Source organism: Lagopus leucura, unplaced genomic scaffold, assembly GCF_019238085.1.
Source record: "Lagopus leucura isolate 7727_CA_CO unplaced genomic scaffold, USGS_WTPT01 Super-Scaffold_100001, whole genome shotgun sequence".
NCBI lineage: Eukaryota > Metazoa > Chordata > Aves > Galliformes > Phasianidae > Lagopus > Lagopus leucura.
Genome location: NW_024962262.1, coordinates 35,212,939 through 35,227,416, shown reverse-complemented (window position 1 = coordinate 35,227,416; position 14,478 = coordinate 35,212,939). Strand labels below are relative to the sequence as shown.

Below are 14,478 nucleotides of genomic sequence, written 5' to 3'. Positions count from 1 at the left end.
TCACTGATTTCCTTATAATTTATTGGCAGGGGGAGAGGATTGTCTGACCTGCAGCCTGGCCAGGAGCAACACTGGGAGATGTGACCAGGTCCCAGCCCTTTCCTTGCTTCTGGGAAGCAAACCTGTTTTGTGCTTGCTTTGCAGTTTGACCTCTTCAGACCTGAGGGAAAATGGGGCATTCCAGTACTCTCGTGGAACTCACAGAGTAAGAAAAAAAGCCAGGGCTGAGCCTCCAAAGATTGAATGGAGGAATCAATGCTGCTCATGGGGAGCCTTGATAGATATGGCTTTCCTACAGAGCAGTCCTAACGGAAGAGGGGGATACCCTAGTGGAATCAAAACTTCCATTAACATAACAAACCACAGCAGAAAGGTAGAAAGGCTCATCTTGCCTACTCTGATCATGCCAATAATCCTGGGGAACTGCTGTAACAACGTGCTTCCTTAGGGAAACATTATTTCCAGGTTGAAGATGCTCTTTCAAACATAAAGCAGACACAGTCATAAACACCCCCAGGGCTGTTTTGATCACTCGCATTTACAGAAAACATGCCGTTTGGTTTCTCTCCATTTTATTTTCAGCTGCCTTCTCCCGCTTGTTATTTCGGACAGCTTCCATGCTTACACATTAATGACTTCCACACACCATACAGAGAAGGTTACATTAACCTGTGATGTCTTCCTTTTGAATTTAAGAGTTAATAACAGACTATCGTAAGCAGTCCAGTACTATTGTGATTGTAATTCCAGCTGGGTTAATTACACAATAATTAGGTACAAACATCGCAACACAAAACACAGCTACATCATTATTTGCAACAAATGCTAACTCTAAATAAGTGCAACCTGTCCCACAAACACTTGCTATAAACGACTTAAAAATAAAATTTGATGGGGTAAACACAGAAAAAAAAAAAAAATTCTCTGGGAGAATTTTTTTTGTTAAAAAATAAAAATAAATAAAATCTCAGCACTCATTTAGAGTTCGGGATCTTGTGAAAGAAAGCTTTAAAAGGAGCAAACCTGATTTGCTGTGGCTGTTGCGGCGAAGGGAACACTTGTTGCAGGAGTTGTTGCTGCAGAGACAGTGGCGGCCGTAGCGTTGTGCATCATGGGTACTTTCAGGAGGGGAACCATGGAAGCAATGAACAGGAGGGTGCAGCATTATGGTAAGAGAAGTGGTATTTTTGGCATGGTGAATATCAAGAGCGGCAAGCCATCGTCATGGGTTAAACCAGCAGATGGCATGCAATCACAGTGCAAAGCGAGAAAGCGTGGCGGAGAAATAAAAAACAAAAAAAGGGAAAATAGCTTATTACAAGTACAATTAAAGGAAGGTTGTCAACACGATCGGCGATTCCCAGAAAAAAGAGCAAGGACCACTGCAAATGCGGGTGTTATCTCTAAGAACAGGTCTCTACCAAAACAACCCGTTACCTGAGAACTGGTACACAATTTTTTTTTTTCCCCTCAGTATTGCTGCAAAACACTCCAAAATAAAAGTCTACTGACAGTAACCTACAGTCTTTTGAACTGGGGAAGGAAAATGGTAACTGTTTATTTTAATTTTTAAACAGAATTAAAAACAAGTTATTATCGTGCGTCTTCATTTTGAAGTAAGCCAGATTCTCGTCTTCCTATATAATCCAATTTGTGTGTTTTTTTTTTTCTTCTAGCACTGCATGACTGCTAGACTTTATCAGAGTTAAACTGCCATCTGCTTCGAGGCAAAAATCAGAAGAAGGATGATAACCATTTTCCTGATTTAAATACTACTTCGTTTGGTCTAAAAAAGCAAGATCAATTTTGTGAAAGCTGCTGCTTTTGCTCATTTTAAGAATGAATATTACTCAGTACCCTTGTGAGAGAATACTAACCTTACCTTTTGAAAGCTTTTAACTGCTTATCTGAGCAGCCTCCCCTGTCACAAAAAGAAATCACTGGGATGAAGCTACAGAATAGGAGAAATATCCCATCTTAGAGTCAGCTACATTGGACTCCAATTTGGCATGCCCAAAGTGTTCATTCCAAGATGTAAACACATTTAAAGGAGGAGTGAGATTTATATCACAGGTTTCAACTAAGCTTTTGTGGATCAAAGTACACATTTCTGGGAAACGCTGATAAAACTTTCTAACACACAGCAAAAAGGAGAAATAGGCACACCACTATGAAACTTTAAAACACTGATGAAACTCGCTGGCTTTTCCAGTATTTTATGATTTTATAGTACTAGACAATATAAATATAAAGGGAAATAAAACTTTGAAAACTGAAAAGCAGACTGGAATTCATGATATTATGCTTTTGCAGTATAGTTGTTATAGCAGGTGACATCACATCTGAGCTGCAGCTTTCGTCTACAAATCTAAATACTGCGCAAAGTCAACCAGAAGGACAAGTGAGCCTTTAGTTCTAGCCATTGCCTACATCTCACCTACGAGTTTTGAAACAAGTGAATATACATCATATACAGTATAAAAGAGATCAATAAAGAAATTTGGAACCTACCAATACTGGTAGCGGGTGTCATGCACAAAACTGACCCTGCGTGTCATGCAATGATAGGTGAAAAAAGTGGATAAAGGGAAGAAACAGGTTAGCTGTTTAGAGTTAACATTCAAAGTGAGATTCAAGCATAACCACAGATAAGTTAGTTAAATGAAAGTTTAAGGTCATTCATAGTTTTGCTTTAATGCTAAAGATGTGATTAGGCTCATATTAAATTCCTACAGTAGTATATGACTTTTGGTGTGTTTCTGTGTACACAAATCTGCAGCAACAGGTTTTTGTTTACAGAAACATCTTAAATTAAATATCACATTATTTTGCATTTTCAGAGCTCACTGCACGATTTGGACAGCTTAGTGCTGAGCAGATGAACGTTCACCAAAAAAGCTAAAATGGAAGTATCCCAAACTACTCTGCAGGGGCGTTGTCAAATTGATGCTTAATATTAACCTACGCGTTTTTAATGCAAGGCATGAAGCAGGGAGGTGTTTCTGAAGAACAAAAGGACCAGAACAAAAACTCCCAAGCTAAACATCTAAAAGAGTGCAACCTCAGCAGAAAAAAGACTGCTGGTTCTTGGTGCTGAATGGCTTTAGTCTTTCTGAGAAGACCAGAAAAAAAAAACAACCAAAAAACAAACAACAAAGCAATGTGCTTTTGACACAGAGCATAAAGCAAGCTGGTGAAGGTGAGGAGGCAGGAAGACTGGTACCACACACACACATATTTGATACTAAATCAAATATGCTTCCTATATTCCTGCTTACAGCTGTCCCAGCAGCAGTGTAACTATGAATGACCTTACGGAAGAACAACCCTGGAAAATACACACAGTTCCTAGGCTAGCGGCCATAAAAATGGTAACGAACAGCAATGAGAGGAGAGAAAAGATCTGTTGTTCTTGAGATCATTCACTAAACAGGAAGGAGAGGTGACGAAGCAATCAAACTGATGGAAAACACGTGAGGTGCAAAAATCTGGAAATGAGCCATGCTAAGTGAAGCCCCACACTTGTCATTATGGGAGCAAGTGGTTAAGAAAGCAGAGAGGTTATATAAAACAATTAAGTTTTATATATATTCCAGCAGCAAAACTTGTCTTAAAATTTAACTTTTATAGCACACTCACAAATACACACACACACACATTTGAAAATTATACCAGTTCAGAAAATATCACATCATCCTTTTAAATCCTTTAGATAATGTCATGTGTTGTTCCTCAGGGCTGGGTGACGTGACAGGCCTCACACCTACCGGATCCAACCTTCTCTGGGACCTCCGAGGAAATGTGGGACTATCGGAGGAACCATCTTTAACAAAACTCGCGTTACATCCACTCATATAGAGTGGTTCTCCCTTTCTAGCCCTCTTCCATATCCCATTCATCTCTAATATCCTCTTTAGGTGCTGATGGCATTCACAAAGCAGGAGGTTCAGCACCTTGAGAAAGGCTTTCCACCATGGGCATTCACCTGTGTTATCCCCCTCTCTCTTCTTTTTTTTTGTGCACTTGCTTTGGATTTGCCAACAATCTGGCTTTTAGGGCTTAGTTCCAAGAGCCACCCTCTCTACCATCTGAAATTTATAAGACAAAACTGCAACCATAACCACCAGTTGGAAAGAGGGATGGACAATAAATGGTACAAAGAATGAACTACTTCAAGAAACGTGATTACTCCAAAGTCTGGAAAATTCCAAGTGCTGTTTCACTGGAAAAGGTTTAAGCTGTTCTTATTTTCTAGAGTTAATTTAAAGTCTATGGCAGTTGCTTACAGCAGCGATAAGCCCCAAAAGGGAGTGCTTAAGAGAAGGAATAATGCAAATCATAGTGCAAATTGTTAGGATTATGACACACAATAAATTCGTGGAGATTTCTGTACACTGGTAAGCACAGGGTGGTCTTCCATTCACATCCATATATGCAACCTCACTGTTTTTTTCAGACACTCCCATAAATGTTAGAGTGTTTTCTGACACAGATATTCTAGTGCAAGAATGTGCTAAAAATACAGCATTCTATAACTTGCTATTATCAACATAGGGGCAGGCTCCAAGGTTGTTACTCAGGCCTTATAGCAAAATCACATGAAGTCAATGCCATCTGTGTTTATTTTTATCTTTAAAGACATATGGGGATGCTGATAGATCGGGCAATTCTTGCATGTTGTGTCTCATCCCCCGCTATAACCAGCATTATTTCTACAAACAAAAATAACATAGCTGAAATGTCAAGTGTGTTTGCAAACAAGAAGTTTTAAAGGATTCTGGATGTTCACCCTTGATAATGTTCTGATACCAGAACGTGCCACTTGTCAGTCACAGACCAAAACACTTCACTCCTTAGAGAGGAAGTTCACCAGCAGAAAGTTTGGAGTGAGGGTGTCTGATGTAATTTAAAGGATCCTGGCGTTACTGTCTGTGCAAATACCATGTGCTCCTTCTTTCATTGTGTTAGAAAGGAGTCCCAGCACCAGCCCTGTGGCACAGCTCGAGCTCTGGATGACTGGATCTCCCAGGCTTCTGTGCAGACACACAGAGCACATCCCCTAACCTTTGGCTCACCTGGATGGCTCAGCCCCAGCTCTTAGCTGCAAATGCTAGGAAAAGCACTGGTTATGTGCCAGAAGGAAAGACACAAAAACTGGTCTGATGCCTATAAGCTCCTTTTGTGTCAAGGTGGGGATCAATTTGTTTTGGGGATGCTTCTGTGCAGGTATAAGCAGAAGGCTCATGTTGATGCATTGTTGCAGAGCAGCAACAGAGAGGCCACGAATGGACACCCCTGGCATCTTCAAAGCCGTACACCTTTCCCAGACTTTTCCTAGCAGTGTTTTGCCCTCTCATTCCCTAGGAAAGCTCCAGCAGGTAAAGTCAAAATACAGCCAATTCAATGTAGGAAAAAAGGGCAAACTGTGGGTGATAATGGAGGCTATGAAAATGACAAGCAGTCTAATGGCGTGTTGAAGTTTCAGCCTGACCCCTTGCACTTTGCAGAAAGATTTAAATCAGCATGGAAATATCTGTGCAAGCCTCATCTCAAGCAGGGCAGGGAGCGTAACCCTTTGGTAAGCACAACTGCTTAATTCAGAGGCTACTTAGAGCAAAGAGGGTTCGGTGTGGGTGTGACATACCTGTCGGGATGAACGCCGCATGTTGCTGCAACTGAGCATTGGCAAGAGCCTGTTGATAGTGCAAGACACTGGGATTGAAAACGGCACTGGCACCATTGCTTTTTTCAAGTGCTTGTCTCTTTGGTAAAGGGTGAAGAACACCGGGAGGAAAGGCCTGTGAATAAGAGAGTTAGTTAAAAGGCAGTAGTTTTTAAGGCGTTGTCTGCAACATATACAAAAATACAAAAACTTATTATTTTTAAAGCGGCTAAAGATGCCTCGCCATGCATATTAACTCAAAGCACAGCAATGTAAAATGAGTGAAATTTTGTTATTGATAGCAAAAGCATGGTACTATTAACCTAAAACTGTAGCAGCACAACTACTGAAAAGAAAGGCCTTTAAAGCAACGAAAATGGCATTTCCTTTAAAGAGGTTTTCAGATATCATAGGGAGAAAAAACCACTTGTGTTTCATTGCCAAGTATGGGTTGTTTTTTTTTTTTTAATTGAAATACTGTTTCCTATTATTAAACAGATTAATGGATTATGTCAAGCGTTTTCAATTACAAAAGCAGTTTTATCTCAATTCGACTTTTCATGAGAAGGTATTTAAAGATGAAACCGTGTTAGGAACCAAACTAAATTGTCTGCATTTATTACGTATGAGAATGAGATGGATAAATACGGTACTGAGTTTCCGGTAAATTAAGAGTATGTGAAATCATTTCCGGTTGATGTTTAAAAAGAAAGCAATACAAATTTCATTAGTTGCTTCTCCGAAAAGCTACATGCAAAGCAAAAGGTGAAAGGTCAAAGTACCAGGTCTACAGTTGCTTCGAGAGGTCGCTTCATTGCTTTGGCAGTCGACTGAGTCTTTTAATAACAGGCAGCGAGCACATGATGGCAGTGGGCCAATGGGATTCAAGCGAATTAACATACAGGTAAACAGCAAGCAGAGGTGCATCATGGGAACGGCATTGCATTGTGGATAGGTGAGAAGGAAAAAAATATTCTGAATGCAATATACAACATACAAAACACTAGGCATGCACAACAACAAAAATGTCTTCTAAAGAAATGAATATTACATTTCGAATTAGTACTGAAGCAAAAATGCATCTACTATACCTTAGTTAAAAGCATATAAGAGAGTAAAATATAGATGTTTGAAATTCAGGAAAGTTGAGTAAAACAGCAGCTTGCAGACACTATTAAGCATTTTATCAACACTTCACAGAGATGCGGAAAGTTTTAAGGATACTCCTACAAGAATTTCTGATAAGTTAGCCAAACCAAATTCCCAAGTGCACAATTAAATTTGGAATGCTGCACGTCCAAATAAAAAGCACTATGAAAGTTGTAATGCATCACAAACGTTCCGAATATTTGTGCTTGCAAGGAGAGGGGCTTAGGCAACAGAAGTGCGTAATCCAACAGATTTGGGGTTCCAAATGAGAGAGGTTCTCCTTTCCCTTTAAGCACTGAAATAGGCTCCCCAGGGAGGCGGCTGAGTCACCATCCCCGAATGTGTTTAAAACCATTTGGATGTGGTGCTCAGGGACATGATGTAGCAGAGGGTTGTTAGAGTTAGGGTACTATGGTTGGGTTGTGGTTGGACTCGATGATCTTTAAGGTCTTTTCCAACCCGAGCAATTCCATGATTCTATGATTCTATTCCCAGTGCACAATAAATAATTTGTCCCATTACACTAACTTATCATTAATTCCTTATAGTTTTCCCTAAAGGTGGGTCATTTTTGTAATTTTTTTCCCTTGCGACTTACCACATTACATTGAGAGGAAAAAAACACAACAGCCTTTCAGAATTTGAAACACGTTTTCTAAATTTCACTACACCTTATAGTACCATCTTTGGGAGCAGGGAGTAAAAATACTGCTCCTAGCAGTATTAAACATTGAAATATGACTTATAATACTGGTTTAGCATTATAAAAATTTTTTAAAGAAAATATGTAGGCATAGTACATAGACATAGATATTGTTGTATATTTTCACTGTAAGACTAAACCTGTGATTGATATGATGATATTCTTTAAAAAAAAATTGCATATTTCTTTCAAATGTTGTACTGTAAATTATTCTTACAAACCTTTAAACAGCAAGGATGATTTAGTCATAAATCAGAATTTTCCCCTTTTTTTCAAAGCATTTGCTGATATTTAACTTTTTTTCAGGATATGCAGACAATGTCTCTCTTGACATCAGTATGTGGAAATACGGAACAAAAGTCTAAAAAGGAGGACAAGGCACAAAATGCCTACAAACACCTTATAGTCGTGGTATTAGCTAACACCAACAGGGTATCTTGCAGGACAGTCTTTGCTGTCCTTGTTCCCAGTCCTGTTGCAGCTACATTGCACGAGGCTTCCCAGCATCCTCCCCATCTACCCTGCAGCACACTTCTGGATTATCTTCCGTGACATACAGTATCTGCTCATCTGTCTGGGTCAAGACTCAGCTATAACAAGAAACACCTGGTGCAGTGTGAGGATGTGGATAGCCTTCCTGCACTCACACAGAGTGCTGCACAGCTGACGTGTGGTACCTTGGCTAAGCTAACAGAACCTCAGACCCTCTGCATCCACTACTGATGGAAGTCTACACATAGGTTAAGTGTTACAACTGAATTCAGTATGATGCGATAAAGAAGCCCATAAATTCAAACCAACATCAATAGAGTAAAGCATTTTGGTTAATTACCTCTACAATCCAGTACCTGTATTATTTGTCCTCACTTGTTATCTCTGTGTTGACTGCCTTTCTCCACCTCCTCTCTATGGTCTTCTGACCCTTACCTCCCTACTTGGAAGTGTTTGCTGACTTTCCTTTTGCCTTCTAGACAAAGTTTAACCCACAGGAACTAAATTGATCTGTTTCTGAGAAGTTATGGAGTCTCCATTCTTGGAGAAATTCAAAAGCCAACCAGGCACAATCCTGGGCTGTCTCCTCAAGCCCATCCAACCAGAACAGGGAGGTAGACTAGACAATCTCAACTATCAATTCATTTTAAAAAATAACATTTTAGTTTAGTTTAGTACATTCTTCTGTGACTTTCTATGTTTTCTGATGCAGTACATGAATATCTGGAGCTCCCTGAATACCATGACAAGTGTTTGTCTTCTAATGTACTTGGGATTTAAGCTATACGGTTTGTAGCCTTTTTCAGTGTTTTTCCCTTTTCTTTTTACTTCCAAGGATGAGGTCAGTTAGGGCATCTGAGTAAATGTTCCTGATCGTTAGTGTATGAAAATACAGGCAGGGCATTTTCTGGTCCCACATGATAGTCTTCACTGACCTTCAATGGCCCTACAAGGTCTAACTACAATGTCTACTACAATACAATGTCTACTACAATAAAGTCGACAACACTTGCCTAGAAAAAGCCCTCTGGGCCAAAGCAATGCAGACATTTCCCTCAGGAAGGAAGACCTCTTACAATTCAACCTGGCAACAACCTCTAAGTGAGCCTTACAGATAAGTGTGTTTCTGCTTTACTTTTGATCTCTAGATCCAACTGTGCATTCTTGTTCATTCTTGGGTAGCTTGCAGGTGTGCATCTTTTCTACCACTATTTTGTCATTGTCATTCTGATGATTTTTCATTCACTTTATCTTATTCTTTCAAATCTACATTGAATAAAAAATAATGGGATTGAAAATTATCTCTTCTGTTTGAGAGCCTAAGTATTAAATGAAAGTACTTTCCATATTTTTCTGTTAAAACTTACCTAGAACTATAGGTCCCTGACTTCTTCCCTTGCGACATTAGAATTTCAATTCTGTATTCCCAAGGATTCTTCATCTCACTTTGAGGCTAACATGGTTTATTTAAAATGTCAGGATATTGCCCCATCACTACTGAAGTGCAAAAAAACGCATTAAAATTTTTCTTCTGTTAGAGGTTTATTTAGTTGCATAACTTACCCTTTGTTCCTTGAAAAGTCTGCTCTTTGCTAATTTGCTAAATACAATAGCCTGGGGTAGTTATATACTGTACTGTATTGTGGTTCTGCTAGGCTCCTTACTCAAATAATAACTATATTGTCTATAACTATTGTATGCACTGCCCACAAGTCCACAAACTGCATCTGCTTAATTATTCATCCAGTGCCAGCAATGAGGACAACGATTCTTTGATTTTTCTGCCAGCAATTTTGTCTCCCAGGTCAAATCCTGCACGCTTGATTTCTTTAACTTCATCAATACCACTTATTTAAATTTAACAACTTTCCTGATAGCAACCATAAGAGATAACCAGTATTGGTAAATGGATGGGCTGCCTTGTTCAAACAACTTTCAAATTTCTGAAAATAGAAATTCTGACTACGCTTACTCTGCTTTTTCTTGATAATTCCCATTTTAGTTCATTACTTTTAAACCCTATTATGCTAAATGAAAAAAAATGGTAGCATAGAGATTGAATGAACTTGCCCTGTCAGTAGGAGATGAAAGAAAGGCTTATTAGTGTGAGACTTATCAGCCTTAGCCAAAATTCAAGAATATACAGTCAGCATTTCTTAGGCAGTGAGAAAAGCTAACTATCTCCAGAGAATAATTCTTCCTCCCCCTCAGACAGGCACCGGTGTAGTGGATCAGATAAACAGTGTAGATGAACATGCTAGGTTTTCTCCACTGCCCGTAGAGTGAAACCAAGGTGGCTGGTTAGTCTCTATTTAACTCAAGGGCATCTAAAGCAGGGTGAACTGAATCTTAACATATTTCTCTTCTAATACTAAACTGAAGAAAACCCACCTCCTTTGCTTTTCTTCCTTTTCTTCCATATTTCCACATGCCTAACTGTTGTCAGAGAGCTAAACCAGCATATCAACCCCTATTTTCCAGGGGACACTGAACAGTTTTATTTCTGTTTGGAAATACTAGGGGCAAATTTAACACATAATCAAGGCAGAGAACAGAAGTGGTATAGAGTGTCATTTGCTTCACTGTCTTGGATAGAAATACAGCATTAAAATAAGAGAATAAAGAAAAAGAGTGCTTCCTCCCATCAAGCAATAGTAGTAATTTTAAAAATTCTTATCTTTTACAAAAAAAAAAAAAAAAAAAAAAGCAAAAGGGAAAATAAAGTATAAGCAAATAGCATTACATTGAAGCAAAATAGGCATCAAAGAGCTTCTGTCAAGAAAAGCAGCCATATATGCCAGCACTTACCATCACAGTCGCAGCTGCCGCAGCTGCCTGGGCTGCCACTGCAGCCTGGTTAGCTTGATGTTGCGCCGCTTTGATTTTGGCCTGCAAATGTGCAGGAGGGTGAAAATACTTGCATTTCTCCCTCATGCAACGACCTTTTATGTAATCCATACACACGGTTACGGTGTTGTCGTTTGTGTCAATCATTGTGCTGTCTGCCGGATGTGCAAAGCGGCAATCAGTCTCTCCACGTGCACAGTTTCCCCTCTGGAACTCCCTGCACACCTACATGCAAAACAACACTGGTTGCAACCCGAAAAGGCAGGGAGAGCCCATGCCTCCCAAGATGGATCTTCCCCCTCCCCCAGTTAGCTCAGCGAATCCAACTTAATGAACTCGCTATCTTCTTCTGGGAGAGGGAAAATGAATCTATTTTACCACTCCTTGGGTAGCTCTGTGGTATGGTGGCTAAATGGACATGAAACAGAAACATTTCAAAACGTCCTTCCCTTTTCATACCTAGAAAACAACTGGGAAGGATTCTTACTGAAGTAACTGCCCCTGCAAAACTAGTTGAGACTTACAATGCTCAGTCCCTCTCAACTGTATTCTAAGTTCTTGCAACTTCACCAGAAGGGAAGGTGCTCCTCTTGTTGATACTCAAGGAAGATACAGAGAACTGCATAGAGTCTTAAAGCAAAATGGAGAGCCTCCAAAAAACAGTTTTAAAAAATGGACAGGATCAATAAACTGAATTTATTAAGGAGCAATGTGCTCTAGATATTGGGCTTTTGGGAAAGGGCGCTCATTTCTGTAAGCAGCATTTGGCCTTCTGATGTGCTTGGACCATAGATTCCACCAAGTGGTGAAATCGCTTTTGGGGCCATGTGGGGATCCACCAACTCCACAGAGGCTCTACACATAACTGGGGGCTTTCCTGCCCAGTCTGCTCTGAGGTGTGTGACATGCAACTCCTTTACTGGAAGCTGAAGGCTGAAGGCCTGTAAAATTACCCTAATACTGATTAATTAAAATCAGGAGAGAATTAACACTGCAATAAAAATGTGCTTGTTAGATATTTCACCAAAGCATTCCTTTACAGGCATGTAAACCCGAGGGACATTTGAAGAGACAAGGAAAGATGAAACTTCATGCTGATTTCTATGTATTAAACTTGAGTAAACTACCTTCAAAATAAGTGTTTAATTACTACTGGCATTCTGTCTAATTATGATGCCTGTACTTTTAGCAACTATATTTTAAGCACAGTTTCTAAAATAATGAGAGTTTTTCCTCCAGGAGCTTTCCTACAGCGTATCAGAGAACTGCATTTCTAGTCATGGTTGTTTCTACAGTACCTCCAGCTTATCAGTCCTGAGGAGTTTCTGAGTAGCAGTAGAACCAGGGACTGAAACCGGTGGGCTTCCAGGAACAATGACGGGTGGCGTGGGCAGGATCTCAGTCGGGACTAAGCCAACTCCTGGTGTTACTGGCGTTAGGTAAGGAGCAAAGCTAATAGCCGTGTTCGTTCCTATTGTGGGACCCACTGGAAATGTGGGCTGCAAAATGAAAACACAGACCAAGACGAAAAAAATCTTAATCAAGTGCTTATTAGATGTCTTTTGCATCTTCTCCCTGATGCCAATTTGTTTTCTTCAAATCAAAAACTTTCAAGCAACTGGCAAAATACAGAGCATATTCTCCTCTTTTAATCATGTAACACATTCCAGCTGTATACTAGGAACCACACACTTTGTAGCTCTGCTATTGCAAAAGAGGCTGCCAATGCAAAGGGAATCCTGCTGCGAACCTGAATCTCTATGGAGGTCCAGCTTATACTGCAGATTTATTTACACATCTAAAGGTAGAAATAACATAGACTTTATTGCTTTTTCTCAATACCTGCATTCCTTTGGAGAACAGGCTATTTTTCAAAGTACCAGATTTCATAGGTGAAGCATTATTAACAATATTAAAGCCATATTTCTAATAAGACTATAACTAATGAGCTCTTTGGCTCAACTTCCATCTGTTTGCATGCTATATTTTGCCACCTCCTGCAATTATATGTTGCTATAACTCACACATCGGAAAGCCTCACCTTTCAGAATGTTTGTGTGCCCAGCTGTCACCAGTGGCAAGCAGAATAAATATTATAATCTCCAATGGACATAATATTTAGAAAAGGATTACTCGGGCTTAGGTTGAGTTCATCTTACAAAAAAGGTCGATTGAAAGAAATGATATGGTTTTAAAAATCTGTTTCATACCTTCCTAGAAAAAGTCAGTGAAGTCATGACCAGAAGAAAGAGCACTTGTGTGATGCTAAAATCGAGCCCTACCACAGTAGAATAGTGGTTTTGTTATTACCAGCTCCAGTGGGGATGGAAGCAGAACATAGCCATGGTCTGACCACGGTCATAACTGGAACTGGAAAGTGATTTAGTTCTGCAGGGCTGATGTTTACTCCAGAGTGAAGCTATAATTATAAATAATTATGATTATAAATGAAAAATTAAGACAAAACAGGACAATTCTGAGATTAGCTCTGTCACAAATTAAGTTCTTGAATAAGACAGCAGCAAGAAATGAACCCTGCAATAACAGAACACCGTAAAAAACCTTACTGAGATTTAAAAAAAGGAAATTCTTTCTCATTGAGGTGACTTGCATGGCCTGTGTTGGAGAATAGAAGCTATCAAGAAACACTGTATGGAAAATAAATTAGAGAAGCCAAGAAGCTGTGTTTATTTTCAGTGTGTTTTTTGTTTGTTCCTCTCCCCCTTTTCCTTCTGTTCTTTTTTTTTCAGGTGTTTAGAACTAATTACTAAATTATACTCAAGTTTGACTTAGTACCAGTAAGATGCTTAAGGCAGCACACTAGCCAGGATACCCAACTGTATGGAAGCAGCATCTATGTAGGTTGCTCCAACTCTAATGCCTCCTATTTCTTTCCACGGCAGCAACAGCAGATATAAAGAGCATAATAACATTGTTTGATAGAGCAAATTCTCAGCTACAAAACACTCTTTTTCAACACAGTCACTACAACTAGCTGTGCATTTTCACCAGCAGTGAACAAGAGCCTTCATGCCATACTTGTCAAAACCTGCACCAGTGGAGGTGACCCACTGTTGCCTCTGCTGAAATGCATCACCCACCACCTCACTGTGCTCACATCCACTGATCGGTCTCTGGAAACATTCACAAAACGCCAACAAAGTAAGTCAGTGAGTGTCATTTTTTTCCACATGGAGGAATTCACTGACATCCCTTTCCTTCATATGCACTTCCATGTCAGATGCCATTCTGTCAGACTGTCTCTCTGCTGCTATCTGTCACATCACAACAAAATATAATGGGATACTGGGGGGAAGGTTTAAACTCTACTGCCATACCGCCCCAAACCATCTGCCTCAGACATCTTGGACCAACAGAATAAAACAGGAGGCATTACTTTTAAAGATGCCCTTGTGTTTGACCTGCAGAGTTACAAGTGAATAATGCTCTGTTTTTTTTCAGACCAAAACTGCTCAATATGAAATACCACTGTCTATATGCCAAGTGTGAACTAAATTCTTCACAGCATAATAATGAAGATATATATGAAAAAACATTTCAACTATTTAGTGGACAACGTGTATCATGTTTAATATAAATGCCACCTTTGTATTCAGATACGATT

At 39.6% G+C, this 14,478-nt stretch overlaps 1 protein-coding gene across 14 annotated transcripts in view; it reads right to left on the bottom strand.

Annotated features, from left to right (window-relative positions):
* MBNL2 (muscleblind like splicing regulator 2) overlaps nucleotides 1-14,478 on the bottom strand; it is a 104,466-nt gene that overhangs the window by 13,022 nt on the left and 76,966 nt on the right. For 10 of the 14 annotated variants that reach the window (XM_042868360.1, XM_042868369.1, XM_042868363.1 and 7 more), the window contains 5 exons: nucleotides 12,152-12,352; nucleotides 10,815-11,078; nucleotides 6,445-6,498; nucleotides 5,645-5,798; nucleotides 1,024-1,118 (listed from right to left, as the gene is read on the bottom strand). In XM_042868360.1, the coding sequence (XP_042724294.1) occupies nucleotides 1,024-1,118; nucleotides 5,645-5,798; nucleotides 6,445-6,498; nucleotides 10,815-11,078; nucleotides 12,152-12,352 (768 nt within the window). The remainder of the gene's footprint in view (nucleotides 1-1,023; nucleotides 1,119-5,644; nucleotides 5,799-6,444; nucleotides 6,499-10,814; nucleotides 11,079-12,151; nucleotides 12,353-14,478) is intronic. The other 4 variants (XM_042868367.1, XM_042868373.1, XM_042868368.1 and 1 more) reach the window with 3 other exon arrangements.